This window comes from Catharus ustulatus (assembly GCF_009819885.2).
Source record: "Catharus ustulatus isolate bCatUst1 chromosome Z unlocalized genomic scaffold, bCatUst1.pri.v2 scaffold_26_arrow_ctg1, whole genome shotgun sequence".
NCBI lineage: Eukaryota > Metazoa > Chordata > Aves > Passeriformes > Turdidae > Catharus > Catharus ustulatus.
In genome coordinates, this window is record NW_024879445.1 from 3037430 (window position 1) to 3063756 (window position 26327).

Genomic DNA, 26327 nt, shown 5'->3' on the forward strand with positions numbered 1-26327 from the left:
GGAATTTGCAGTGGTGCATGACCTGTTTTTTTTCCTTCTTATGGTCTATAGGAAGGGCATGCTGTACATAACATCTTATAATTACATCACGCTGGCCTGGAGCTGCTGAAATACATTAATGCAAACTTTGAATTTTCTCAGTTTATGTAGTACCATCACAGATGTTTTAAACATTCCATAATGATATTATAAAATACTAAGTACTATAATTTTATATAAAATATAGAACAGATTTTATTTCTCTGCTTGAACAGTGAGGTGGGACCAGCTTGTCTCCTGAGCCATTCTGGGATTCTGGAATTGCATGAACTCACATATACTTACACATAAGAGAATCAAAGTCTACTTATATTCCATGAACCTATTTTAATTTGGCAAGAAAAGAAGTTTAGGGTGCAAAAACAATCATGGAATTGTGAAGATTGGAGAAGACCTTTAAAATCAACAGGTTCATGGACAGGAAAACTTTTGTTTCAAGCAAACTTCTTTTGTTCAGGATTATTTATATATTATATATATATATAATATAATATTATATTATATATATATAATATTATATTATAATATTATATTATATATTATATATATATCACATATATATAGCAGGTTAATATATATGTGCATATCAGGATAATGACATTGCTTAATTCAGAGGTTAGAGAACATGTCACCTCAGTGAGTTTTAGGACAGCTGATAAATATGCTGCTCAACAGAAGCTGAGTTAGAAAATAATGTTTAGAGGAAGGTATGAAAGGACAGCTTCTTCAAATCATCCAGCTATAAGATTATTAATGTGTTTGAACGACTTAAAACATGTTATTTTAGACAACTTAAAACAGCTGAAGTTTCTCCTGAGTAATTGAGACCTTTTACCTACTCCACCTACAGGCTCTTCTTAACCTGGGAATTGCTCTAGCAGATGTCGGGGTTTTTTCCAAAAATAGAAACAGAATATCCAATAATATCTACTGTGGATTTTATTTGTTTGTCTTTGACTTTTTGAATAATTTTAAAATAGACACTGAAGTGTTTGAGGTCTACGGTAGGGACAGCTTCAACTTCTGTTTAATTTCTTATTTCTGTTACTAATTTTTGCATGTAGAATTTGGTTAACTTTTTCTGCATCTAGTGAAAAAGAGAGAATGCTTAATTTTTTTTTTTTTAAACTCTCTCAGCTCCTTCCTTTTGATGACAGATTTCAGACCTTAAAGTAGAATTTAAATACTGGTAGTTGAGATGTCTAAATTAGCAACATTTCACTTCTGTTGGCTATCACTTAAAAAAAAATAAAAAGGAAAAACAGTAGAGTAGTCCACTCTACTTCTTCTATTACAATAAATAAATAAATAAAGTCTCCCAAATAATGATGAGGTCTTACAGGCAGAACACACAAATCACTTCTGGAATGGTGTGCTAAAATATCTTGCCTTGTTTACATTTTTTTTTGGGTCACAAAGGTAAAGAATCAGACATTCCAAGCTTCACAATTGTTTTGTAGCTTCAGCAAATGTTCTGCAGCATTGTGGTGGTTTGAGAGATCTTTTGTTTAATTGCATGGAACAGTTCTCTCATGACATCTTCCAACAGTTTTTTTGCTTTTTTCAGATTGTCTTTTGTCCTAAGTATCTTCCTCTTTTATTTTATAAGCCCCACTTAATGGTTTTATTCCTTTTCAATATGCCTCAGGCAATGTATACTCTTTTTTTCTTTGTGCAGTGAAAGCATTGCTTTGAAACCACTACTAAAATTTGAATTTTATAAATGATAAAACTGAAACTCTGGAATATTTATCTATTTGTTGCATATGCAAGGGACTTTATGTTGAACAATATATTCACTTATATATATTAGTGAATTAATAAAAAAATGTGAATCAAAATTGCTTCTTAAATGACTATCATACCCTTCATATGCACTGAAGTTTTAAAACTGAGCACAGAGAGAGATCATAACTCCTTAGTTATTTCTTTTTCATTGAGAATAAACTTCCCAATGGTGGGCATAAATCAGTTCTCTTTTTGCTTACTAGATTTTGTGTTTTGTTTTCCATAATTATGGCCAAGTACCAAATCAGTACCTATATTTAAAGGGTGGGAAGTTGGGCCAACTAATCTAATTTCCTGGCCTGATATAATGCTGAAAAATAAAATATTTAAAGTTTCTATGTGAAAACCAGAACATCAAAACTGATTAAAAGAGACTCATCCAAAGCAAGGAAAGCTCAGGCAGAGAGTGAAGCAGACAGGCTGAATTAAAAAAAAAAGTAGAGGTTGACTACCCAATCTGAGCAATGTTTTGAAACATTCTTCTAAGCTAAAAAAAAAATAAAAATAATCACAGTGTAGACTATAATGTTTCATTTTATATTATTCATTTAATTTCCAGATTAATGACAATCTAGAGATAGTACAATTGGACTGGAGGACATGATCAGAAAGCAGAAGGGTCAGATATAGTAGACAAATGGTAAAAAGAAAAGAAATCACAGGTAAAAATCAAACAAACAAGCAAAAAGAGAATGCAGCTCAACAGTTCTTAGTGGTAAAACCATTGTCATCTGCAGCAGATCACTGGCAGCTGTGCAGAATTCCTGGGCTGGAGGGACAGGTTAAGTGGGCAATTTTCTTTTTCTTTTCTTTTCTTTGCAGCAGAGGTTTAATCAAATGAGTTTCCAAGGTCTTTGCCAAAAATACTTTAAAAAAAGATCTATGGTGAAGATACCAGAGATATTTAACAAATGAAGGTTGGGCACTCACTGAGCATCCAGAGATGTGGATTCAGTCCAGTGGAGAAGAGGGAATGAAATGTTTAATCCTGACATTGTCCTTTCGATACCTGTGCTTGTAGACATCCACCACTGGGTGCTTTTGGTCATTCAAGCCATGAATAGCTGAGAATGTTTTTATTTGTCAGATCTGTGTGGCCATTGAGAGACATCATTTTCAGGGCTGTAAAAAACAATTTACACACACTGAGTCTGGTTTAATTAGATCCTGCATTAGCAAAATGATGGTCTATGTTTTTACTCTGTTTCAAAATGTCAGAATAATATGACTGGCTTTACTTAAAGTTAGTTATCTCCCACCCTTGTTTGGGAAGAAAATTGAATCACATGGGAAGAGTGCAGATTAAAAAATAATCTGCATTAAGAGCTTTTCTCTGGAAAATCTTTCTTTATGCAAATGTACACTTGCACGTTTCCTGAATATTCACTATGGGTGACATTTTGAACAATTGTTACTGGAATTGGCCAGACTTGAAGTGGGAGTTCAAGTAGAGCAAAAGAGGCATCGCTCATCCTGCATCAGGCATGTGACAACAATATTTCATGGCATCCTCTGTGAAAGAAGCTTTTCTATTTCGTAACAGCTGGGGAATAGGATGGGAGAGAGTCTCTGGGATCAGCAGATCCAAGAGCTGGGAGATATAACCTACAATATTTTCCCTAAAGAAATCTAATTTCATCCCACAAGGGCTTATAGTGTAGTCCCACATCCCACCACCACTGCCATGGTCCTGCAGTTCTCCTTTTAGCCCCAAATGTCCCTTTATTTGGTCAAAATTCTCTTTTTTAGCTCTTAAATTCCCATATTTAATCCCAAATTCTTCTTTTTTACACCCAATTTCCCCATTTTAGACCCAGTTCCTGCTTTTTGCAACCAAAAATCTCCTTTTTTACACCCAAATTTCTCTTTTTGGGTCCAAATTTCCCCTTTTGAATCCCAAATTTTCTTTTTTAGACCCAAATTCCCCTCTATGGACCCCAATTTCTCTTTTTTTCTCCCCAAATTTCCAATTTTTAGATCAAAATTCTCCTTTTTTTCACCCAAATTTCCCTTTTTGAGATCAAATTCTCCTTTTTTATTCACATATTCCCCTTTTTTATTCACATATTCCCCTTTTTTGGTCCCAAATTCCCCTTTTTGAACTCAACTTTCCCATTTTCAGCCCCAAATTTCCCATTTTTAGGCCAAAATTCTCTTTTTTTCTTTCCAAATTTCCCATTTTTAGGTCAAAATCCTTCTTTTTTGGACCCAAATTTCCGTTTTTTGAGCTCAAATTCTCTTTTTTTATTCCCAAATTCTCCCTTCCAGGACCCAAATTCCCATTTTTGTGCCAATTTTTCATTTTTTGGGCAAAAAGTCTCCTTTTTTAGTCCCGAATTCCCCTTTTTGTGTTCTAATTTCTCTTTTTTTGGTCCAAATTTCACATTTTTAGGTCAAAATTCTCTTTTTTAGTTCCTCAATTTCCATTTTTTAGTCCCAAATTCTCCCCTTTTACACCCAAATTTCCCATTGTAGATCCAATTTCTGCTTTTTGCACCCAAAAATCTCCTTTTTCATACCCAAATTTCTCTTTTTGGGCCCAGATTTCCCCTTTTGAATCCCAAATTTTCTTTTTTAGACCCAAATTCTCCCTCTATGGACCCCAATTCCTCTTTTTCTCCCCAAATTTCCAATTTTATCTCAAAATTCTCCTTTTTTGGACCCAAATGTCCCTTCTTGAGTTCAAATTCTTCTTTTGTTATTCCCAAATTCCTCTTTTTGGACTCAACTTTCCCAATTTCAGCCCCAAATTTCCCAGTTTTAGGCCAAAATTCTCTTTTTTTCAGTCCTAAATTTTCCTTTTCAGTGCCGAACTTCCCATCTGGGCACCCAAATTTCACATTTTAGCCCCAAATTCTCCTTTTTCAGTCCCAGATTTCCCTTTTTGAACCTAAACTTTCCATTTGGGTGCCAAATTTTCCCTTCCAGGACCCAAATTTCCCTTTTTTTAGTCCAAAATCTCTGTTTTTTTCTCCCCAAATTTCCCATTTTTAGGTCAAAATTCTCGTTTTTTGGACCCAAACTTCCCTTTTTGAGCTCAAATTCTCTTTTTTTTTTCCCAAATTCTCCCTTCCAGGACCAAAATTCCCATTTCAGTGCCAATTTCTCGGTTTTTGGGCAAAAAGTCTCCTTTTATAGTCCCAAATTCCCCTTTTTGTGTTTCTAATTTCTCATATTTTGGCCCAAATTCCACATTTTTTGGTCAAAATTCTCTTTTTTAGCTCCTCAATTTCCATTTTTTAGTCACAAATTCTGGTCCTTAGACCCAGTTTCCCCATTTTAGACCCAAATTCTGCTTTTTGCAGAGATTTTGTTAGTCTTAGGTGCTACTTTTTGGAATGCAGACCTGTGTTCATGTCTTATCCAAGCAACTCTCAATTGTGGCAGTGATTTCATTGATCATATTGCACTTTATTTTTTTTTTTTCCTGTTAATTTCCTTCCATATTTATAAGAGAACTGCTGCTAGCTGAAGCACCCAACCCTCTGGCAGCGATTTTCCCTCCTTTACTGCAGCAGTGGCGTTTACAGGAAGCTATTCCAAATTTAACACATGTAGTCCTAACATGAATGATCAGAACACAGTCATTATTTTAAATCACGTCTGCTCTGTGTCTTTTACCCATAAAAAAGTATTTATGATGCCCATTCTAAGACAGCTTTCTTGGCAAGCATTAGTTTCTATTCATATTTACAAAGACCAAACTTATCAAAAGACATCTTGCCCAATCTTTCCTAGTTTTGTGTGACAGTTCCTAGCAAGGAGCTCCAAAGTCCTCTTTGGATTTGAGTGCAAGGAGGTCTCTTGAGACTTATAAATCACTTTACAAATCACTGGTAGCTGCTGACTTTGCTTTTGTTACTCAGCGTTTCCAGTTTCAAATTATGTCTCTCTTGGCTTTAAACTGTAACTTTCTCACTCTCTAATTTCTAGCCCACCCTTGCTGTGTAATTTTTTGGGGGTGAGGGGGTGTTGGTTACTCGTTTCATTGTTTGTTTGGGTTTTTTAACCCTTCAACATTTTCTAGTGTTGTCTTTTCCCAGATGTGCTGTGTTTAACCTCTGGCAATTGCTTCTTTATCACTGTGCTTCCTGATACCCAAAACCCTGAGCTTATCTCAAATCAGGTCTTTCCTTTTGATTCCTTGTGTCTTAGACACTTATTCTTCGTGTTTTCTGAGCATAGTTATTCACCTGAAGTGGCATGGAATCTTTCTCTTTCCCTGGCTCCTATCTGCATTTCATTCATGACAGGTCTAACATCTGTTCAGAAGAAATTCCAAACCTCATTCACCGTCAGGAGGTTGCTGAACTCTGCTACGCAGTTGCCTTCATAAAATAATTCCTTCATTAAACACTTTTCGTTTCTCAAGGTCTTCAAAGACTGAGATCCCCTCACGCAAAACTTCTTCTGCCGCATTCACAAATTCGAACAAAATCAGCTCCTGATCTGTCAGAACGCTGGTTTATAAATGGAACTTCTATTAAAAGCCGCTGGACCATCAAAGCAAGGCAGAAAGTGGAACCAGAGAATGGCTGGCTCTGTGAACTTCTTGGCTGAGTTTTATCACAGAAATAACTGCTCTCTTAGCTGCTGCTTCCCACCGCAGAAGAAACAGATAATGTAAAACATGGAGTTAATGAGGCCGTGACACATTCCGGATTTGTTTAAAAAAAAATAAAACCCCGAAATTTCCAGTTCGCCACCGCATGCCATGGGCATGGTGAGCTGCTCACCCCTTAGAGCTCCAAAGAGATAAATCTTCGCAAGATGACAAAACCAGACGATGCCCTGTTGTTATCGCACTGACCAGCAGCCAGCACTCGGGGACTGCTTTTGTTTGTTTCTCACCCGCCTAACCCGCACACCCAGCTAAATGCATGCTCTTAAAAGGCAAGCAGGAGATTTCCTAAAACACGTCTTTTTGGCTTTTTCTCCTCTCCCTCTCCCTCCTCCTCTCCTCGCCACCCGAACCTTTGCTGCCGGCCCAGGGAGGGTTTTACCGCTTCTGCAATTCCCGCAGTTTGCCGAGGTGCCAACTTTTACAGCCCTCGGGACCAGCTCTACCTGCACCCCTCGCTGCCCCAGACCCCGTTCCTTCCTTCCTTCCTTCCTTCCACGCCTCCTCTCCTGCCATTCCCTGTTCCCGGCGCTCGGTCTCTCTCGCCCTCTCTCCCTCGTCCCCTCACCGACGCGGGGGACCGGCCCCTCCTTCCTCCGCCTTTCCCGGCTGTGAGTCCGCCCCCGGCTGGCAGCGGCTCTTCGCTCCCCTCTGTATCCCAGCACGTTTGTGAACGTTTATTTCCCCTCTCCTCTCCTCCTCTCCTCTCCTCTCCTCTCCTCTCCTCTCCTCTCCTCTCCTTTTTTTTTTTTTTTTTTTTTTTCCTTCCCTCTCCACAGTGATACTGGCACAGCCTGAGGCGGGCGGGCGGACAGCGCCTTTTCCCCGCGGCTGAAGCCTGAAGCAGCCGCTGAGGGCGGCGCGGCCCCGGCGTTCCCGCTCACTTCCAGCCGGGACAGCCGCACCATGGGCCGGCGAAGGTGGCTCTGGGCACAGCGCTGGTGCTGCTTGTGGCTGTGGCTGGGCTGCCTGGCGCTGTGGGCTCAGGCAGCGGCCGGGAGGCAGCAGCAGCAGCTCCGAGCTCCCTCAGGATCCCCCTCAGGATCTCCCTCAGGATCTCCCTCAGGAGCTCCCTCAGGTTCCTCGGCCGCCGCCGCGCACCTGGAGCTGGGGCCTTGGAGCGCCGCCGGTCGGGCCCGCAGGAGGGGACAGCAGGACTCGCTCCGAGGGTAAGGACGAGGCTGAAATCCCTCTTTTTGTGCGCTCCCCAGCCGCAGCCCCTCGCCGGAGTCGCCGTGTGTGAGCCCGGTGCTCCTTCCCCTTTCCCCCGCTCTCTGTGTGCATGAGGACTCGGCGCTCGCTGAGCTGAGGGTTTGGTCCTTGCCTGTGGGATCTGGCTCCTAACTGGGGTCATGGAACTAAGAGCAGGAATTGTGTGGGGCCGTGTGACAGCTGAATTTGGCTCCTTGGTCCAGCGTGTTCCGATGCTGAGACACTTTGGCGCTCGCTTTTTTGGGGGGCTTCTACCTTGAAGTGACACAAAGTTTGGTTTTCTTCTGATGTTTTGAGCACTTCTTGCTATTTTGAGTTTGCTTGTTTCCTTGCGAGCACGCATCCCTCTGTCTCGAGTCAGATGGCAGCAAGCCCATTGCTTCTCTGAGTTTGAATGAAAACAGAATCAAACTCGTGCCTTCCATACCCTCAGTTGTTGGAACAAGGATGAATGCGGTCTGCTCTTCCCTCGTCTACCTCTCTTTATACTAATCAGCTGAACTAACTCAAAATAAAACGCCTTGGAGGAAGATTTCGTTCCTTTGGGTGGATTTTTTTGTAGTCAACTGCACCATGCGCTTTTGTTTATTGGATTCTTTCCATGAGTGTCTATGTAAAACATTAGGTTCTCTTTAGAGTGCTTCATATTTTCCCATACACATTTATTGATTTGTGTGTGTTGCAGGCCAAATGTGTGTGGTTCTAGATTTCGCTCCTACTGCTGCCCTGGATGGAAAACACTTCCTGGTGGAAATCAGTGCATTGTTCGTAAGTGTCTGACTGCTTCTGCTGCTCAAGGGGTAACAGTAAAAGCTAATATTCTTCTGTGAATCACTGTTCTAGTCAGTTCTGTGTTTCACCTTATTTTTAAAAATAAGGGCGGGGGGGAATCCTCCAACCAAGATGGATTTATGGCTCCATGTTCCTTATAACCAAAGAGCTGCCCAGTTGCCTTGGTATGTTCTTAAGAGATGTCTCCTAATTTTTAAAGAAAAATTGTGACAGTGAAAGAAAAATAAAAAGACCCCTTTGGTCAAATGAAATACTGAACTATAGTAACAGGAAAAAAAAACCAAAAGGGTTAAGCAAATCAGATCTTGCAGTTCTCTGAAACTTGGAATTGCAATCAAGTAGCTTCTTTATGTGTGGGATGTTTACTCTTTTGTCTGTTATTTTTAGTTGGGTTTTGATAGCTGCCAGGGATGTAGACTGCCTACTGGCTGGTCGTGGTAGGTACTGTGCTAACAGATGTGACTTTTGACATACATGCCATGGCAAAAATAAAAAAGGAAAAAAGTTGTGTGTGTGGAGAAAGTGCTGAGCACTCTGGTGGGCTGATGTCATAGGAAATGTTACCGTGAAACAGAAGTGCAGGCATGCAGGCACTGGGGAAGGAAAGATGAAGTTTGCCAAGCTTTTGACTCTTGGTGGCTTTTTCTTTTTCTTAATGATTCCTGGCCTCTCTGACCTGTTCACATCTATTGGTTTTACATGATCAAACTTGACTAGCTAGTATTGGTGACAACTGTGCAATGTATCACTTATTTTCACCTAAAGCTGACCCAGAATCTCCCAGCAAAGGAAAATGGTGCCATTCAGAGGAGGATCCCTCTATTAAGGTCCCTCTGGAATAAAAGGAATTCCTCTAAATGTTCTGTTCACACTTATCAAGTCTTTCAATACTTTATTCAATATTTTATTTACTTTATTACAGAGTTATTAAGGAGTTGGGCTGCCTGTTACACTGCTGATAGGATTTTCAGATTCAGCTGCGTGTCTGGCTCAAATGTGGCTAGGGGTTTTCAGCAATCCTTTCAAGACACCTTAAATTAAAATTGTGACTCTCAGTGCCTTTCAGGTCTGCCCACATCCAGAATCCTCTTTGATTTATTTTTAATTTATGTTCACAAAGCACATATTTTAGCTCCTGCCTACTTCTTGCACTCTAATTGCAGCTTTCTGACATGTTTGGAAGGAGAATGGTTTTGGCAGACCAGTATTGTCTCTGACTCTTTTCAGGTTCTGCTTTTGGTGAACGTTTAAGTGTGCAGATTTCTATGCTCACATCTAATATCTGTGGAGATAGTGTTCCCTTTAAGCTGGAGTTCTTAATCTAGAAAAAATCTCCTGCACAGGATGCTGGACAAGCTACCAAACTTCTTACTGGAGATGTGCTGGGTTTTATTCGTGCATGTTGTAACTGGTGATTTTAAAGTAGTATTTCATGAGGAGAAATCCTTGTTTCCAGTGGCAGTTCAAAAATAAACCATTCTGACCATGTCAACATGATGTTGTGGTGGTGTGTGGTACATTTGTGATTAAAAGTGATCTTTTATCTAAAAACCAAGGATCTGCTTACTTTTACTCTTTTGTTATACAAAATAAACTGTTCTGGTGAAAGTATATTTAGGATATGCCTTAAGGTCTAGGGCTTTCAGTTTGTTACAAAGTTGCTCCTTAGTGGATAATAAACTAACAAAGTGGACTGATTGTAAATTTTGCCTGGATGAATTTGGATTGTTTATATTCCTTTAAGTCTTGGATTCTTGGTAATGTTTTTTCACAGGTCTTGTGATCTAACAGATGTATTTTTAATGATTTTACAGGGCTTGCAAAATTGGTTGGTATTTCTAATTGGGGAAAAAGTTGATTGCCTGGTCTTAGTGTTCAGTCAGGGTTTGAATATGCCTGATTTAATTCTGATTGTCTTCAAATTTGTCAAGAGATACTGGTCATGCCAAAATCCACTTTGCTTTATTTAACTTAAATTTACCTTTACGTGTGTAATAGCTGTCCCAATGAAGTGAGATTTTGAGGGTTGGCTATTTTTTTCCCTGCAAGCTTAAGACTCAGGTTGCTCTTAATCCCTGTCCCTCTCTTTCTGTGTTTTCCCTCAGCAATTTGCAGGAACAGCTGCGGTGATGGGTTTTGTTCCCGTCCCAACATGTGCACCTGTGCCAGTGGGCAGATATCACCCACATGTGGAACAAGACCTGGTAAGGACTTACTGTGTTTTCCTTAGAGATTTCTTAGAAAGTCATTCTCTTTAAGTTTTAATGACAAAAACGCCAAATTTCCTGAAAATAACTTCTCGTTGCTGCATACACAAATGTGAATTATGCTCAGGTAAAATGCCTCAAGCTCCTGATCAAGTTTGTTACACCACACGTGCCTGTTTATTCTGTGTGGCAAATTTAAATAAAATATGCTTAGAGAGAGAAGAAAGTTTACAAATGAATGTGTGTGGTATTTACATTTTCACCGAGTCCATTTTGGTAAGAAGATTGTACGCTCTCCAACGCAATTAAAATTTCATAGTTGTGGAAAACTTGAGAAAACCTCTCCGTGAGTATACAGTTAAAATATACAGTGTAGAGGGTACAAAGCTCATCACTCAGGTCCCATTTTAAATACTGTGGAAGGCCATTCCCTTGTGGTGTTTCTGGCTGATTTTGGGTGTCTCTCTGCAGCTCAGCAGTGCAGCATCAGCTGCAGGAACGGCGGGACGTGCGTGGATGAGCAGTGCCAGTGCCAGAAGGGCTTCTCTGGTGCCCACTGTGAGCAGCGTAAGTCACAGCCACTTTGCTTGAAGGGCAGTGAAGCACCTGAAATCAATGCTTGTTCTGGGGTGTGGTGTTTACCTGGCAGCCATTTCACGTGTGAGGTGCTTTTGTGTTCTCTAAAATCCAAGTTACAGATTGGATTCACCAGGCAGTTTTGGGAAAACCCTTGGGGAGCAATGTCACTGTGCATCCCACTCTTCACAGCAGATGTTCACTAGTTCTTCATTCTTTTTAACCAAGTTTTTCTCTACCTCAGAACAATAGTCTCACTGCTGGGTTGAAGCATGTTTTTCTGTTTTCCACTTAGTCTGATGAAAAAAGGATTAAATATGGTTCAAGCTATTGGATACTTTCTTGTGTTGGCAGACAAGCCAGAAAGTGAATTATTTGCCCAGCCTTACCTATAACAGCAGTGTTTACAAGCTGTAGCAATTTAGCAAACAATAAAAGTCCCTAAAGGCTGCAGGGATGAAGAAAGACTCAAAGTGTATTCTGAGGCCAGCTGACTACTAAATAGGAGAGAAATTAATTGCATAAAACAGTCTGAAAGAACTTGAGACAAACAGAGGGTAGCTAGGCTAAAACCAGATGGAATATTGTGGAAGTGAATTTTTTTCCCTGGTTGTTTCTATAAATGCTGGAAAACAGTCTTGTTCTTGCTTTAAGTGGATAAAACTCTCTAAAATTTTAGTAAATAGTTGTAATGCTGAACTATGACCCTAGCCACAGTGAAATTTTGTATTAAGAGTTGCTGGTCCTTTCCTGCTTTTGTTAAAATATTTGGTGAACACCTGAATACTCACAGAAGAGGCAAATTTCCAGTGAATAAATGAAAAGATGATTGAATTTTCAAGTGGTGACCCTGAAGCAATCCAGAAAATCTGAGCAGACTCTGGAGGTTGGTTTCAGTGTATCAGGTAGTTAAAATTTCTGGCAGGATTATGAATATGTGTTTTCTAGGCAGTCTTAGAAATGTAAATATATTTTTATTCCTATTTAGAAAATTTAATTGTATTTAATGAAGTTAATTGTCTTGCTGAAGTGTTGTCCATTAAGTCATTAATGTGACATGCAGCAAAATATCTTAATTTTATGTGTGCATTCTGAGGAAAAGGTAATTCTGTTTGGTGGTTCTGGGTAAGAAATAAGGCTTTATCACATTTCCACACAACAGTAGATTTTATTCTCTCCACTGTGATACAGGAGTCATGTGTACCTTTCTTCAGTTTGAAATTACTGCCTTCTCTAGGCTTCTGAGGTTCTTTTGCCCTGGATGCTCAAATCTGTTATAAATGACACATCCAAACTGAGGAGACACGTTTAGGAAGGCAGCCTAATGGCTTTGAGAACAGAAATTTAAAATTTTAAAAATTTTGTGGTTATCCTGTAAGCTGAAATATTTTGATTTGGGACATGTGCTAATTTTGAGGCAATGACCTGAAACAATGTGTCAGAAAATAGCCAAAATGAGTTAGTTAAGGCACTCTTCTAATGGTGTTTTTCAGCCTCTCTGAAGAACCATATTCCTTTTGAACTGAGAAAATTCAGTGGTTTGGCAGGAAGCTTTGTTCTTGATTCAGACCATTGGTAAAGAGGTCCCATGACAGTGAAATACCTTTTTCATCTAAATGTGCTGTGGGTTTATAACCCTTTCACCCCACCCAGCTTCCTCCCTCAACACAAAAATTTTATTTTTTGTCAGGATCTTTTAAGGAACACAGTTTTTTCATCCTTAAAAGGATGAGTTAAGTGGGCAACTCTGCTCCCTTGCCTCTAAACACCACTCCTTCTTAGAGCAGCATCAACTCTGAGAGATGATTTTCTCTCTCTTGGACTCTTTTCTCTGAAGGCTTGTTGCTCTTGTGACTGGACAACACAATTTAATACACCTCAAAATAGCTGAGGTTTGACAGACAGCTAACTTCAGTGAGGGGTATAAGTTCTTATATAAGTTCTGATACAATTCCTATAGTTATGAGTGAGTAGAGCTGCACAGCTGATAGAAATACACCGAGGTTGAGCATCTGCTGTTAGTCTGTGCTGAATCTGTGCAGAGCAGCTGTTTGCAGCTGGCATCAGCAGGTACGGATGGAATTTGGTTTGCACAGCCATTGCTGGTGGAGGTGCTGGGAGGGAGCTCGGCTAGAAGGACTCAGAGCAGTGGGAGAAAAAATATTTTTACAATGAAGCGTATGGAAATCTTGGAAGTGTCACTGCCAAGCGGTTATTGAAGGTTTTGTCTGTTTGTTTTGCTGATTGCAGCTCTCTGTGAGAGTGGCTGTCAGAATGGAGGACGGTGTGTTGGACCCAATCGCTGCGCTTGTGTCTACGGCTTCACTGGCCCCCAGTGCCAAAGAGGTAAAAGAAATTCAAGGAAGAAAGCTATCAGCAACTGTTTACAAAAAAATGCTTGTGTCCATGTTTTATACCGTGTATTTTCAGCCAGTAAACTTTCAGTAAACCTCTTACTATTTGTAGTTTTAGAAAGTGTCTTCCTTATTGTTTACTTTGGCAGACACATTAAAAATTGACAAGTACAAAGCCTGATTGGTAGGAATTCCAGCTTATTCAGGCTGTATATTTTGTCCATATAGTAGTTAAAAGGTTAATTTTTTGCTCTCTGCTACATGATATGACAGAAAACTAAAGTGTTCCTGTATACGGTTCAATTCCTAAACCCATTCTTACTCCAGAATGCATCTCAGAGGTGGCTTCTGAAGGGAGCCCTGTTTCAAATTCAGCTGTGGAATGCTCAGAGCTGTGCATAAACTGGAAGAAATATCTTGCACCTTTTTTATGTTTTTACTTTTTTTTTTTTTTTTTTAGCATTTGTTAACTGTGAAATGGAAATAATTTCCATGGTGGTAAAGGAACTGAAAACCCCAACACTGGAAGGATAGGAGTTTCTATTTGCCATTCCAGGCTGGTTTATATACCCAATAAGTATCACAAGCATGAGAGGAATGTAAAGGATCAATTTGTCTCTAGCTTGTTGCTGTTTTCAGCCTTAAAACCTGATTTACAGTTTTCTATTGACCCCATGTCCTCTAGTTGCTTCTGAAGCAAATACAAGGACTCAAATCTTACTTAGTTTGGTTAGTGGAGAAATAGGAAGTAGTATTTTGTTAAAATAATACTTAGAGCTATTTTGTAGCCATTCAGAGATATTTCTGTGCTGGATGTGTACCTGTCTAAAACAAGAGAGCACCAAGGCTCTCTGTTTAGAATGGATTTTCAAATGATTGGACAAGGCTAGGGTAATTTATAGTTTGAGCCTTACTGTTGATGGATCTTAACACTGCAAATTCTGTAGTTCTAGATGAGCATCATGATAGGATTCCAATATTCAAAATTGTTTCTTCTTCGTTTTTTTCAAATGTAGCTGCTGATTATGTTCAGATATGCTTTTTATTTATTGCCAGAGCACTTGGTAAGCTTGCTTTTTGTCCCTGATAAAAGAAATAATTCCTAGTTAAGGTTTGCTTCTGTTCTCTGACTACATTCAGGGCTGTGAAATCATGTTAATGCAGCTGACAGACATCAGCTGTGATAATGACTCAGAGTTTTCAGTAATGATATTTATACTTTAGATAGTTTGACGATCATAGCTTGAAAGATTCTACCACACATGGGTGTTGCAACTTAATTTTTGTGATCATGAAAGGTTTTAGGTTTGCTTTCTTACCATTCATTGTGAAATCTTTAGCTGCAGAACTCAGGCCCTGAACAGGAATTGAAACATCAGTGTTTTGTTACCCATATTTCCCAGCTGTCCTTGAAAATCCTAGATTTTCAATTTTGTGTGGAGTGCTCTTGTTCTGCAAGAGTTCATCTGCTTTACGTGCATATTTGAAAATTGAGTTATTTCAGTTAAAGGTTTGCATTTTATTGCTTGAAATTGGAGGTAGTAGGCCAAATTTTCTTCTGTCACTGTCAATAAAATGGAGCTATATCTAGCATATATAATTGCATATATAATAACTATCTAATATATCTAATCTAATATGGTATGCTTTTACAGCTTTGACAGGGGTAAGTAAAATTTTGCCTCATCTTGGTATTGCATAGACCTTCTCATATTCAAATAAAGAAGTTACTAATTTATTTTACTGTTATTCATTTAAAGAAAGATGACTCCAATACTACATCTTGATAATAAATGCAAAGAGTATCTGAGTGTTCTTTTTGCTTTACATGAGGTGGAGTATGTGGAAGTACTGTAAAAGATGTAAAATAGGCCTTAAATGGCTGTTTAGTTCAACAGTAATTTGTAATGTATGCCTTTAATGTAATAGTTTATGCTTTCCAATAAATAGCAGAATGCAGTGATTTCTTCATCTGTGGCCTGCCATGGCTGCCTGTAATATTTTACAGCAAGAAATGTCTCAGTGGTTTAATTTTAAACTGAATTTACCAGCAGTTCATAACTCTAAGTAAAGTTTTATAGTTAAATAATTTCTGAACTTCCCTTGCAAATCACATCAAAGTTATAAGAGACGTTGTTTTGTAATTTTTATTTACTTCATTCTGTTTCCTTCATACTGTCATACTTCAAAACATGCTTTTTATGGTTCTGTAAATTAAGTTCTTTAAAATTAGTTATTTTCTTCCTAATACAGAACACGTGTAGGTTTCCTTCAGCTTGGCCTCCCAGCCTGAGCTGTATGATAAAATGTGGCTGGTTTTTCAGCTATCTGGGCTCTGAGCAGACTAATTTCCTGGCTGGAGACAGGAGGCTGAGCAGGAACTGATGACTGGCATGATTGGAGTATTTAACTTCAGGTCTTCTGGGGTAAAAAGAGAGAAAAACCTGTTTGGGAATTCCTGCTTTTTCTGGTATCTACACTGACCTCTTACATTTCCTGTCAAATCTGGGCTTTGGTCAGCTGCTTGTCTTTGACACAAGGCACACAAGAAAAAGCACACAAGATGCAACTGTTTTGTGTGGTGTCTTTAAAGGGAAAAAAAAAGATGTCAAAATTTCTGCAGTTGAATTTTCCCAATGAAAGGGATAGAAAACAGAGTAAGAGGCTCCTTCTCAGTTGTACATAGAGGGACTTTTGATTTTTTTTCTTAACAGGACCAATTCCTTTGCTTTCTCAACATTGTCAATGATAGTTATATCACTGCTCATGGTCTGTGCATTTTTTAAAATTGATAATCTTTAGAGATAGGAAGCTGTGGAAAAGCAAGGATGTTTTCCTCCTCCTTTATCATGTGATGAAGGGAAGAAATGAGAGAGGCAAATCTTTTCACTGATGTAACTTTGCCTTCATCCCATATAGAGGAAGGAGGAACAGTTCTGGCTTACTCTTCTTTAATGGGAAGGAAAAGGGTTTGGAATGATTAGAAATGTGTAGCTTGGGAAGTGCATTCTTTTGAAGAGGGAAAAGGATTTCAGTTGTCAAGCTTTGGCAGGTAAGAAACTGGCAAAAATAAGGAAATACAGTATTTGAATAACAGCTTTCCAACAGTAACAGGGGGTCTAGAACAGATCTGGAGAGATCTTGTTGTAAAACAGCCAAGGGCAGGTAGGGTTAGGACAAGGGTGATGGCTGTAAACTGCCAGAGGGCAGGGCTGGGTGGGATTTTGGGCCGGAATTGTGCCCTGGCAGTGTGGGCAGGGCTGGCACAGGGTGCCCAGAGCAGCTGTGGCTGCCCCTGGATTCCTGGCAGTGCCCAAGGCCAGGTTGGATGGGGCTTGGAATACCCTGGGGTAGTGGAAGGTGTCCCTGCCATGGCAGGGGGTGGAACAAGCTGAGCTTTGGGGTCCCTTCCCACCCAAACCATTCTGGGAGGCTAAAATTCTCTGGCTATAACATGAGATAAGAAGTTTTTCTTCAAGCTCGGCAGTGCATGGAAAAAACTTATCAACAGCACAGAGAAACAAGTAGGATGAAGCAAAAGCATGCTCAGATAAAGTGTTGTTAGTGTGCAGTAACTGAGGCAAAAAAGAGTAATACAGAAGTGAAGTGGACATATACTGAACAGCTGATAGGGGTTATAAAGATGTTTGGGGAGAATATGTGTAGTTAAAATTAAACTAGCATAGCACACTGACACAGATTCTTCTATACTTCCCAAATACAGTGTTATTATAAAGAGGAAATACAATGTATGTATATTTAGTCTGTAGTGCTGTTGAAGATGCTTGTGAGGGCTGAAGTGAGAGCGATCAGGTCCAAATGAAGCAACAGAAAATGGAATTCCTTTACAAGGCACTTCTTCTGACAGCTATTTAGAAGACCTCTTAACTTTACACAGCTTTTCCTGTTTTTGCTAGCAGTACCATGAGATTCTTAACATCAAAAACATTTTTTTGATCAGCAAACTCTTCTCTTTTTGTGGGAGTCTTGGGCAGGTAACTTTTTAATTTTACTGTGGGGTTGTGCTTTTTTTCCTTTATTAATAGTTGCTATCATCCTGAGCCAGAATAGAGGCATTTTATGGTCTTCCTGCTTCTTTGCTTTCAGTGATCAGTAAATGAAAGACTGACCTGCTAAACATCAGTTTAATTCATCTTCAGTCCAATTTTAGCCTTTGGGAAGTGGAGCATGTGTTCTTGGGTTATTTTCTGCAGGATCATAAAGGAGTTGTGCAAGGCCTGTTGAATGAAGAAAAAAGTAATTAATTTACTGTAGCATGCTCAAAAGTACAGGACCCAGTTCACAGCAGATGTTCATGGTCACTGAAGGAAATACAAGTGTTTAATCATCAACTTGAAGTCTAATTTAACTAAAATTATAAAATAAATTTCTGTTTAATAAAATCAGCTAAAAATAAGTCAGTAGTAGTTTAAAACTATGAAATGTGAAACTTCTTAAGTTTTGCAACTTCATTCTTGTCTACTACATTGTGATCCCAGGCAGTGTCTTTCTCTTACTCCCTTCTTTTAGTTTTTAATTAAATCCCAGTATTTGAATGACTCTTCATTTGGCACAAAAAGAAAAAAGGTAAAAACTCTTCAATGCAGCAGCTTTGCTGCTTTTGAGGCACTTGAAATCTTCACAACTTCTCAGTTTGTTCAAGCACAGGACAGGCAAGTGCCAAAGTGTCACAGAAGTGGTGTCGTTCCACTTAGAATTAGAATTAAAAGCAGAGGTTTTAAACTAGGTCTGCAAAAGTGAAATGAAAATATGGATTTGAATGACCTCTTCTGAGGGGTGGAGAGTTTTCACCACAGTGCAACTCTGGCACAGGGAATGTTTCAATCATTTAAAATGGAAGTTCTTTTGCTGTGCTGCCCTAAACTGTGAAAAGAAAGAAAGAACTACCAGAACTGTTACATATTTTTTTCATATGTCTATTTTTTAAAATCTACACTTGAAAAGTGGTTTTTTTTTTTTTTCCTTTTAGCTACAGGAGGAACAAGTCTAGAAGAGCATTTTCTAAAAAAGCACTTTTTATGTGTTAGGTAGGACTTAGACTTGGCTATGCTCTGAATCTAAAAATTGTTCACTGAAAAGTGAAACAAGGGTCTGATAATATAGAGCAGTGAAGCAAAATCATGAGTGAGAAACATGTTTCAGGGAAGAAGGAAGATAATGCCTTTGAAAACATCTGCCTAGTCTTCTCCCTTCTTCAGGGAAAATTTTGCTCTTTGTCAGATGCATTAAAATGTCATCTTTTTTAAAAAAAGTTCCTGGGGAGAGAGAAAACACAAAATCTGAGTAATGGTATTGTTAGAGTTTCAGAAGAAAAAAATAATTTCTTATGAAAAGTAAAGAAATTATGACTTCTATTACGCTAATTAATTTGTAAGATATCCAGGGGAAAAAAATCTTTATATATTCACAGGGTATATAGGAAAGTTAGAGATCAGAAAAAATTTGTCTTTACCAAAGAAAATGCAAATACCCCTGAAATATTCATGTGCATAGGAAGACGTTTTGTCAAATTCAGCAAGTGCTGCTGTTATATATTGATTTTATAGGTGTTGTAGGCAAAACCGGAAAAAGCAGAAATAAGTTAAAGAACCCAGTTTTGAAATACTGGAAAAAATGAAGAAATAATCAGATATTTCACTTTTGATGAAATGTATTAGAATGAATTAGATGAATTTCCTCTTCAGTTTACAAGTATTGTGTGGAGGAGGCTTGAGAGATCTGGGAAACCCAAGAACCTTGGAATTAATTTCTGTGTTGATTGTGCATATCTGAAATTGTTGTTTTATCTTGGGTATATGTTCTGGGTACACAGAGGTTCCATATTAAATCTGAGAGAGAGTGAAGGGAGGGGTTTGGATATTTCTTTGAATATTGCTGTGGTGGAGCAAGAAATGGAAGAGGGAAAGTAAATATTATTCAATAACATCTGAACAGTTGCTTGTGAAACACTTGAGTTTGAAAAGTAAGAAATGGGAAGATTTTTTTGTTTTGTTTTGCTTCCTTTGTCTCAAAGGGTGTAGTCATCCACCTTAGACTTGTTTTGAATAATAAGAAAGGAGTTTGACAAAACTGTCTCAGTATTGAGCCAGGAGGACAAGTGTGGAGAACCCAAACCTCTGTGTGGCTCTGTGGTTGAAGGTTAGATAGATGCCAGACAATTGGAAGTAATTTTCTTTTTTGTATTTTTTCCTCCTGTGTTCTTCACACACCATGATATTTTCCATTATGTCCATTACTCTTCAAGCTCCCTTAGAATGAATTAAATGTTAAGGCTTAAAATTATGTAAATTGAATTTGCTTCAAATTTTCAACCTTACCTGTCATCATAATCATTAATTATGCATTATTAAAAGCCGTAGTTGGTATAATAAAATATACCTGGAAAGAGTAACCCAGGTATTATCAGGGGTAGTTTACTGAAGCCAGTCAAGAGCACATTGCATCCAGGGTTTCAAAATCATGGAATGCCAAAAGTAAACTGGTTTATTCCACCTCAGACTAATAACTTGCTATGTGAGAAATGGGATGAAATTATTTCTGTATGAAGAGGATATATAAGTTATCTTCTTTCCTGTGTTTTGGTTGTTCAGAGTTACTCATCTTCATTATGTCTCCCTGAAAATCTTGTATAAGCCCAAGAGGTGAATTTCTGAAGCCCTTTGGTTTTGCTGAACACACCCAAGAGATCTGAGGAACAGGAACTGTGTCTCTGCCTCTACACAGACAGAACTCCAGTGAATAGTGGCAGGCTGGGTTTTTAGCTTATTATGAACTCAAATTATCACAGCAGTCTAGACAGTCATCTGGGGAAACGTTTTTTGCAGTTTAAATACATATATTTATTTAATTTTTTCTAAGGGTAATGTGTGAAACAGTTGTTTTTCCTACTTAGGTTGCTAATTAACGAGATTGCATTCAGCTCCAGTGTCTGTGGTTTTGTTAGGGTTTCTGGTCCACTGAGAATGTCTTTTGCCTTTTTCCATGCCTTTCTAATTTACACAGGGGCAGGTTATGAAATATTTTCCCTCCTCATTTTGTGAGTGTGGGTGCATTCTGAAAACCTTGGCTTTTGCTGTAGGGAGTGACACTGAACTCCAGAGTGGGAGACTGAGGGTGGAGTGTGGGAATCTACACTGTGCCCTTGGCACTGTTCAGCAATATCTTAAAAAGGTGTCCCATCTTAAAATTAAAGTCTTCCTCTTCACTGATTCTGATTTTCTGTTCCTTTGAGGCTGAACTGAGTAGCACTGACTTCATGGAGCGGGGAACCAAAAGCCTGAGGACAGTGTCGTTCAAGTTTACATCTTATGGTCAAGAAGAGCATATTTGTGCATGCATAGAGTAAAGTATTGACTTCTTAATTCCTGGGATGTGAAAGAATGAACAGCTTAATGTGCATCTGTCTGGCTTTCCAGCATCCAAGCTTTGATGGGTAAGGTATTTTTGAAGGAGAAACATGAGAGGAAGGAGCAGCAGGCAGCATGAAGGAGTTCCTTTGCTGCTTTAGGTATTTTATAGCAAAGTTGTACAAACATCATGTTAGGGTAGCTAGTACAAACTGCTGGATCTTACAAAAACCAAAAAAATAGAATTTTGTTTTTTTGTCTCCATGTACACCCAGGGGTGATTAAGGCTATAACTACCTGCAATGACTGATGGATTAGTATTTCACTAATCAGATTTTGTGCTGGGTGTTGGGATTTCATTAATCCTAACTCAGGTGCCATCATTACATAGTAGCAGGCCCCGTGGAAGCATAAGGAAATATGTGTATTTAAAAGGAGCTGCGACCAAATCAATATTGGACATCTTGTTGGAAGCAAAATTGAGAAATACTTCTCTCCCAGCTTTTATTCTGTACTTGAAATTTTCTATTAGTCTGTATATGATACTTCAGTTACATGTGGAAACATTTTGTTCCAAGAAGTTTTTAAGGAAGTACTCAAATTCTGGAAGGTGCTGAATTCAAAGTATTTCCATGTTTCTCTATTTCTCTGCTTTTTTATGTGTATGTCTGTACTTTCCAAAATATTTTGCGTCCTGAAATATTAGAAGCATTTTCTTCAATGTTCAGATCAATTAGACAAAATTGCATTTTGTTTCAGAAATATTGTTGTTTATCTGCTACTTTGCCATTGCCCCCCCAGCCATGTGCTTAGTGTGTGAGAACAAGTTGCTTTTTAGTTAATAAGAGTTTTAAGATCTGCAGTTATTACTACACTAAGACTTTATCTGCTTAGAACTGTCATAATACCATTTATACAAAAATATCAGTGTGAACCATGGAGTTGTTGCTTTTGGAAAAGAGCTCCTGCTGTTCCAGCCAGAGGAAAATGAGAATATGCTTAGAATGCACGTGACAGAAATACTGGTGGAACCTGGAATTTTGCTAAAATCTACTAAGCCCACACAGATTCCTGCATTGAACCTGTGGCTTTCCCTTCTTTCATTTACAGCTGCCCTCCACTTCCTTTCCAGCTGTCGAGTGTGTGTTGTTAAGTTACCCCATCAGTCACAGGACTGTGTGTGATGGGAAGTTTTGCATCACAGGAGCTGATCAGAAGAGGTCAGGTGGGACCACTAGAACAGAAGTAAAATTTCAGCCGGAAAATGAAAGCTGTCAGCTGTATAAAAACATCCAGACCTTCAACATTTAACATCAATGTTCAAAACCATTTTCCACTAAGCTCTTCTCCATTATATATGAAAATAAACTTTAGAGAAGTTATCACTTCAGGTAATGACTAAAGAACCTGCTGGGGACGTGTCCCAACTTGGAGTTAGCAGCAATTTTAAATGTTTGAAAGACTTCTGTGGTCACTGTTTATGTCAATGACACATGTGATGCTATCAAATATTTAATTAAGGATTTCACACACAAGTTTCTTAGAAAAAAGTCAAGGAAAGGAAACTTTGATTTTACTATTCAGGTTTATAAGAACTCTTCAGTCTAAATAGCAGTTCTACCCATAGATTATTTTTTCCAAGAGAAATTAATTGCATTGCCAACTCCCTTTCATATTCCAAGAGACTCATTGCTCGTTTGCAGCCAGCAGTCTTTTTTACCATAACTTTTTGGATGTCACCTTTGAAAAAAATTCTTTTTATTTATACCAAGTACAATTAATCTACCTTCTTGTTACCTTTGAAATTTACTTTATTGTGTACTCTGTGTTGGCAGTTAAGCATTTACTGAGAAAAAGCCCCCAAATTTCCATTTAAGTTGATCAAAATATTGAAGGAAGATAGATTTTAGACAACATTTAATAAACATATGCACTTTTAAAATGTTAATAGCTTTTTGCATTACCATGACTTATGATCTGCAGATGTTGGAGTTGAAGAAAGAAGAATAATATTTACATATGCATATATTTCAGATTTGTGCTCTGAACCTAAGGACAGTTATGAGTATTGCCAACCCTTTCATACTCACATGAAAAGTTTCTCAAGGAAAGCCCTGATCTCCCTTTCTTTGGAAGGTCTGGGTAATGCTCTCATTTATCCAGAATCAGTGGGAGAAGTGGGCATGCCTTGCTCTTCCAGTCCTGATGGTTCCTTTGTAGGAATCCATGGGATACCATGGAATTTCCCCTTGCAGGAAGATGGAGCTTGACTGCACTTCTATTTATCAAAACATTGGGATTTCACATTGCAAGGAGGAAAGATCAGAGAGTTCCATTGAAAAATCTCTTCAGTAACCAACAAGCAGATTCTGCAGAGAGCAACCAAAAAGAATTTCAGATGTCTGGAGACCTCTGTGTGTTAGCAGAAATTAGGGGGAAATTTGCCACCTATCAGAGTTGTAATAAAGACAGTTGTTTCTCCATCTTGTTTCCTATTAGAGTAACTTAGCAAAGTAAATTTAATCTCAGGTCTTTGCCAGTAAAGTCTTAATGTCTCCATTTTGGAGGTTCCCTGACGTAAAGTGCAGTTTCTTGGGCTTTCACCTACAGTGCTGCTTTTTCTTTTAGAAGAGAGTGAAGTTCCTGGTAATGCTGACAGCATTTACCTCTTTCCAGCATTCAGGTCCCATGTATTAGGTTGTTCATTTAGTAATGCTGCTGTATGACATGTATTTTTGAGATAATAATAATAATGATAATAATAATACTAATGATAATATAAATGTGTTTGCTCTGCTTCAGTCTGCAAGTGAGGTGACAGAAGCTGAACTTAATTATTTTCTCATCTATTCCTTGATATTTCCTAAGTCTTTCTTAGGGGAGTGAGGTTCTGTAAAAGGTCCAATGAAATGCAAATTTGCTTTGTAAGGGAGTGAAACACATTAATAAAGTATTAGGTCTATTCTTTAATTGACAGGGGCTGTGAAGGCATGTCTCAGACATCTTCCTTTACTGATGTCATTCACACATGCTTATTATTTTCAGTGTTTTGTTTTTAGTAATAGAAATATCAGTCTTCTAAGTAGCTTCTAGTTAAAAATGCTTGTTTCCAAATGCATTGCTTCCTATTTTACTTATGATTTTGTGTTGTGTTTTTTTTTAAAATAAAAACTATAGCAGACACTTTCATTTAAAATTTCAGTCTGTGCTTTCTCACTAAGAGAAACTCAAATTTTGATACTCTTCCAGATAGCTTGCAATGGACATTCCAACATGTGTAGTTACCTTTTTACTTTTCTTCATGCCTCACTTTTTCCCTTTCATGGAACCTGGGAAGAGGTGAAATTTTTAAGGGCAGGAGTTGTGGCAAAATTCAGCTGGAAATAGCATCCTTGTATGTGTACCAAATATTTTAATGTTTTGTCCTGAGTGACAGTAGGTGTTATTTGGGATGTTAAACATTATGTTTCAGGTTTTTAGCTAGTGGGTGCTAGACACAGAGGAGATGTGGCAGGCAGAATATTCCACATCTGTTTACAGCAGGTTTTTTACACCTTCATCTGAACAATTTTTTTTGGTCAGAGGAACAGGAAGAAAATTAAAATAGATGGATACTGAACTAAGACTGGAAATCTCAACATTGCAACTCCTTGTCTCAGGCTCCTGCGAACTACACCTTTTAAACTGCAGGTAAAATAAGAATTTTGAAAAGAAATTAATAGAAAAAAATCCCAAGAACCATAATATTTGAATAGACCCATTTGAGAATACAAAATACACACTTCTATGACAGAATAGAAATGTTGCAGCATGGTTGAATATTAAAGTCCATGCTTTGATTTTTTTCTTATGCCAGGAAAAAATGACTCCTCATTACATTTAATTATATTAACAATTTGAATTGTTGATAAAGGTTGCTATTCTTCAGCTCACTGTGCATACTGAATACAATTTCTGAAGTTAAAAACCAAAACTGTGTAACACATGTGCTGAAGATCACTTTCTTTCACCAAAGCAGTTACCCTTCCTAGAGTAACAAATGATTTATAACTTATTTTCAACATGTGTTCTTCCTGGCAAAATTGTTCCCTTTGCAGTGCTGGCAAAGGAACAAATGAAGAAACACCTAAGAATAAGACAAGCAAACGTGTATGGAGAAGATGATTGATTCATAAGTGGGAGTTTTTAAGGTCTGAACAACCATTATAATAATCTAATGTGTGAAACAAATCCACAGCTTCATTTGAAGCTGCAAGGTATCTTCAAAATTGCATCTAATTTCATTGAATTTGCTTCCCATTTGTAAAATTTACTGTGTGTAACCAGAACATGCTTGCCTTCACTCTTTATTTTAAAATCTTGTTTTTTTCCTCATAGTATAGAAGAGCAGCCACTAATCAGTCTCTTTGTCTTTGGGCTGGGTAAAAAGAGCAAATAAAGATTTTTAAAATGGGTGCACTTTTCTATGAATAATGCATTAAATTACAGTAATATTTAAAAATAATATTATTATAAAGCATATTTCTGAATATATACCACGCTGTAGGCTTATGCTGGTAAACATTGCTTGGTTACAGAACCTGAACATTAGATTAATGCATTTTCTGTTTATTAAGGCATGGGTAGGCACTATGCATAGGTGTTTTCCAGAGCATGTATTTCTATTTCATAGGATATAGTAAGCAATAGCTGTACTGGTATCACTCCTTCTTGTACCTGGCTCATTCATATTCTCTTGGAAAAACATGTTTTGGTGTCTGGTTATATTCTCTGATCTTTGTATTGCACACACTCTCTAAACTGAGCTTTTCATTGCTAGTTTTGACAGAGTTTACACACAATCATTTTGTGTTTTATGGGAAGGTGTTGGAACTCAAATACAATTCACAACTCTTTAAAATTTGAGTTTGGAGTTTTAATTTCCTCAGATGGAATTCCAAGCTTCCTAATGCAAAATATCTTTGGCCAGGATATTCCTGTGGGTCACCAGCCATTAAAAAGAGAAATACATGATTTTGATTTCTACTCCTACTGTGATTCCTTCATGATATCCAAAGATATACAAAAAATTGTACCTCAAAGGACTTCTGCTGTAAAAATACAATACTGTCCAGCAGAACTATTTCCTGAATGGGAATTGCTGAGTGAGCTGGGATGTCATGATTGTCAGACCTGCTGAATGCAAGTTTTGTGAATTTGAAGATATGTAGTAAGTCACTATTTGATTTCACTATAGAGGGCATTCACCCTTGGAGAACTGAACTCTGAGTGTGGGGAGCAAGGACAGGATTTTCTTTTTATAATGTATTTATTTTACAAGTGCCATTTTTATGACTTGATGGTCACAGGGGAAGGTCAGAGTGTAACTTTG

The 26327-nt window shown here is 38.2% G+C and overlaps 1 protein-coding gene across 1 annotated transcript in view; it reads left to right on the forward strand.

Annotated features, from left to right (window-relative positions):
- The first annotated feature begins 7261 nt into the window (after window positions 1–7261).
- FBN2 (fibrillin 2) overlaps window positions 7262–26327 on the forward strand; it is a 112149-nt gene continuing 93083 nt past the window's right edge. Inside the window, exons 1-5 of the mRNA XM_033086481.1 lie at window positions 7262–7617; window positions 8346–8428; window positions 10558–10656; window positions 11131–11226; window positions 13486–13581. Coding sequence (XP_032942372.1) covers window positions 7355–7617; window positions 8346–8428; window positions 10558–10656; window positions 11131–11226; window positions 13486–13581 — 637 coding nt within the window. The 5' untranslated portion in view covers window positions 7262–7354. The remainder of the gene's footprint in view (window positions 7618–8345; window positions 8429–10557; window positions 10657–11130; window positions 11227–13485; window positions 13582–26327) is intronic.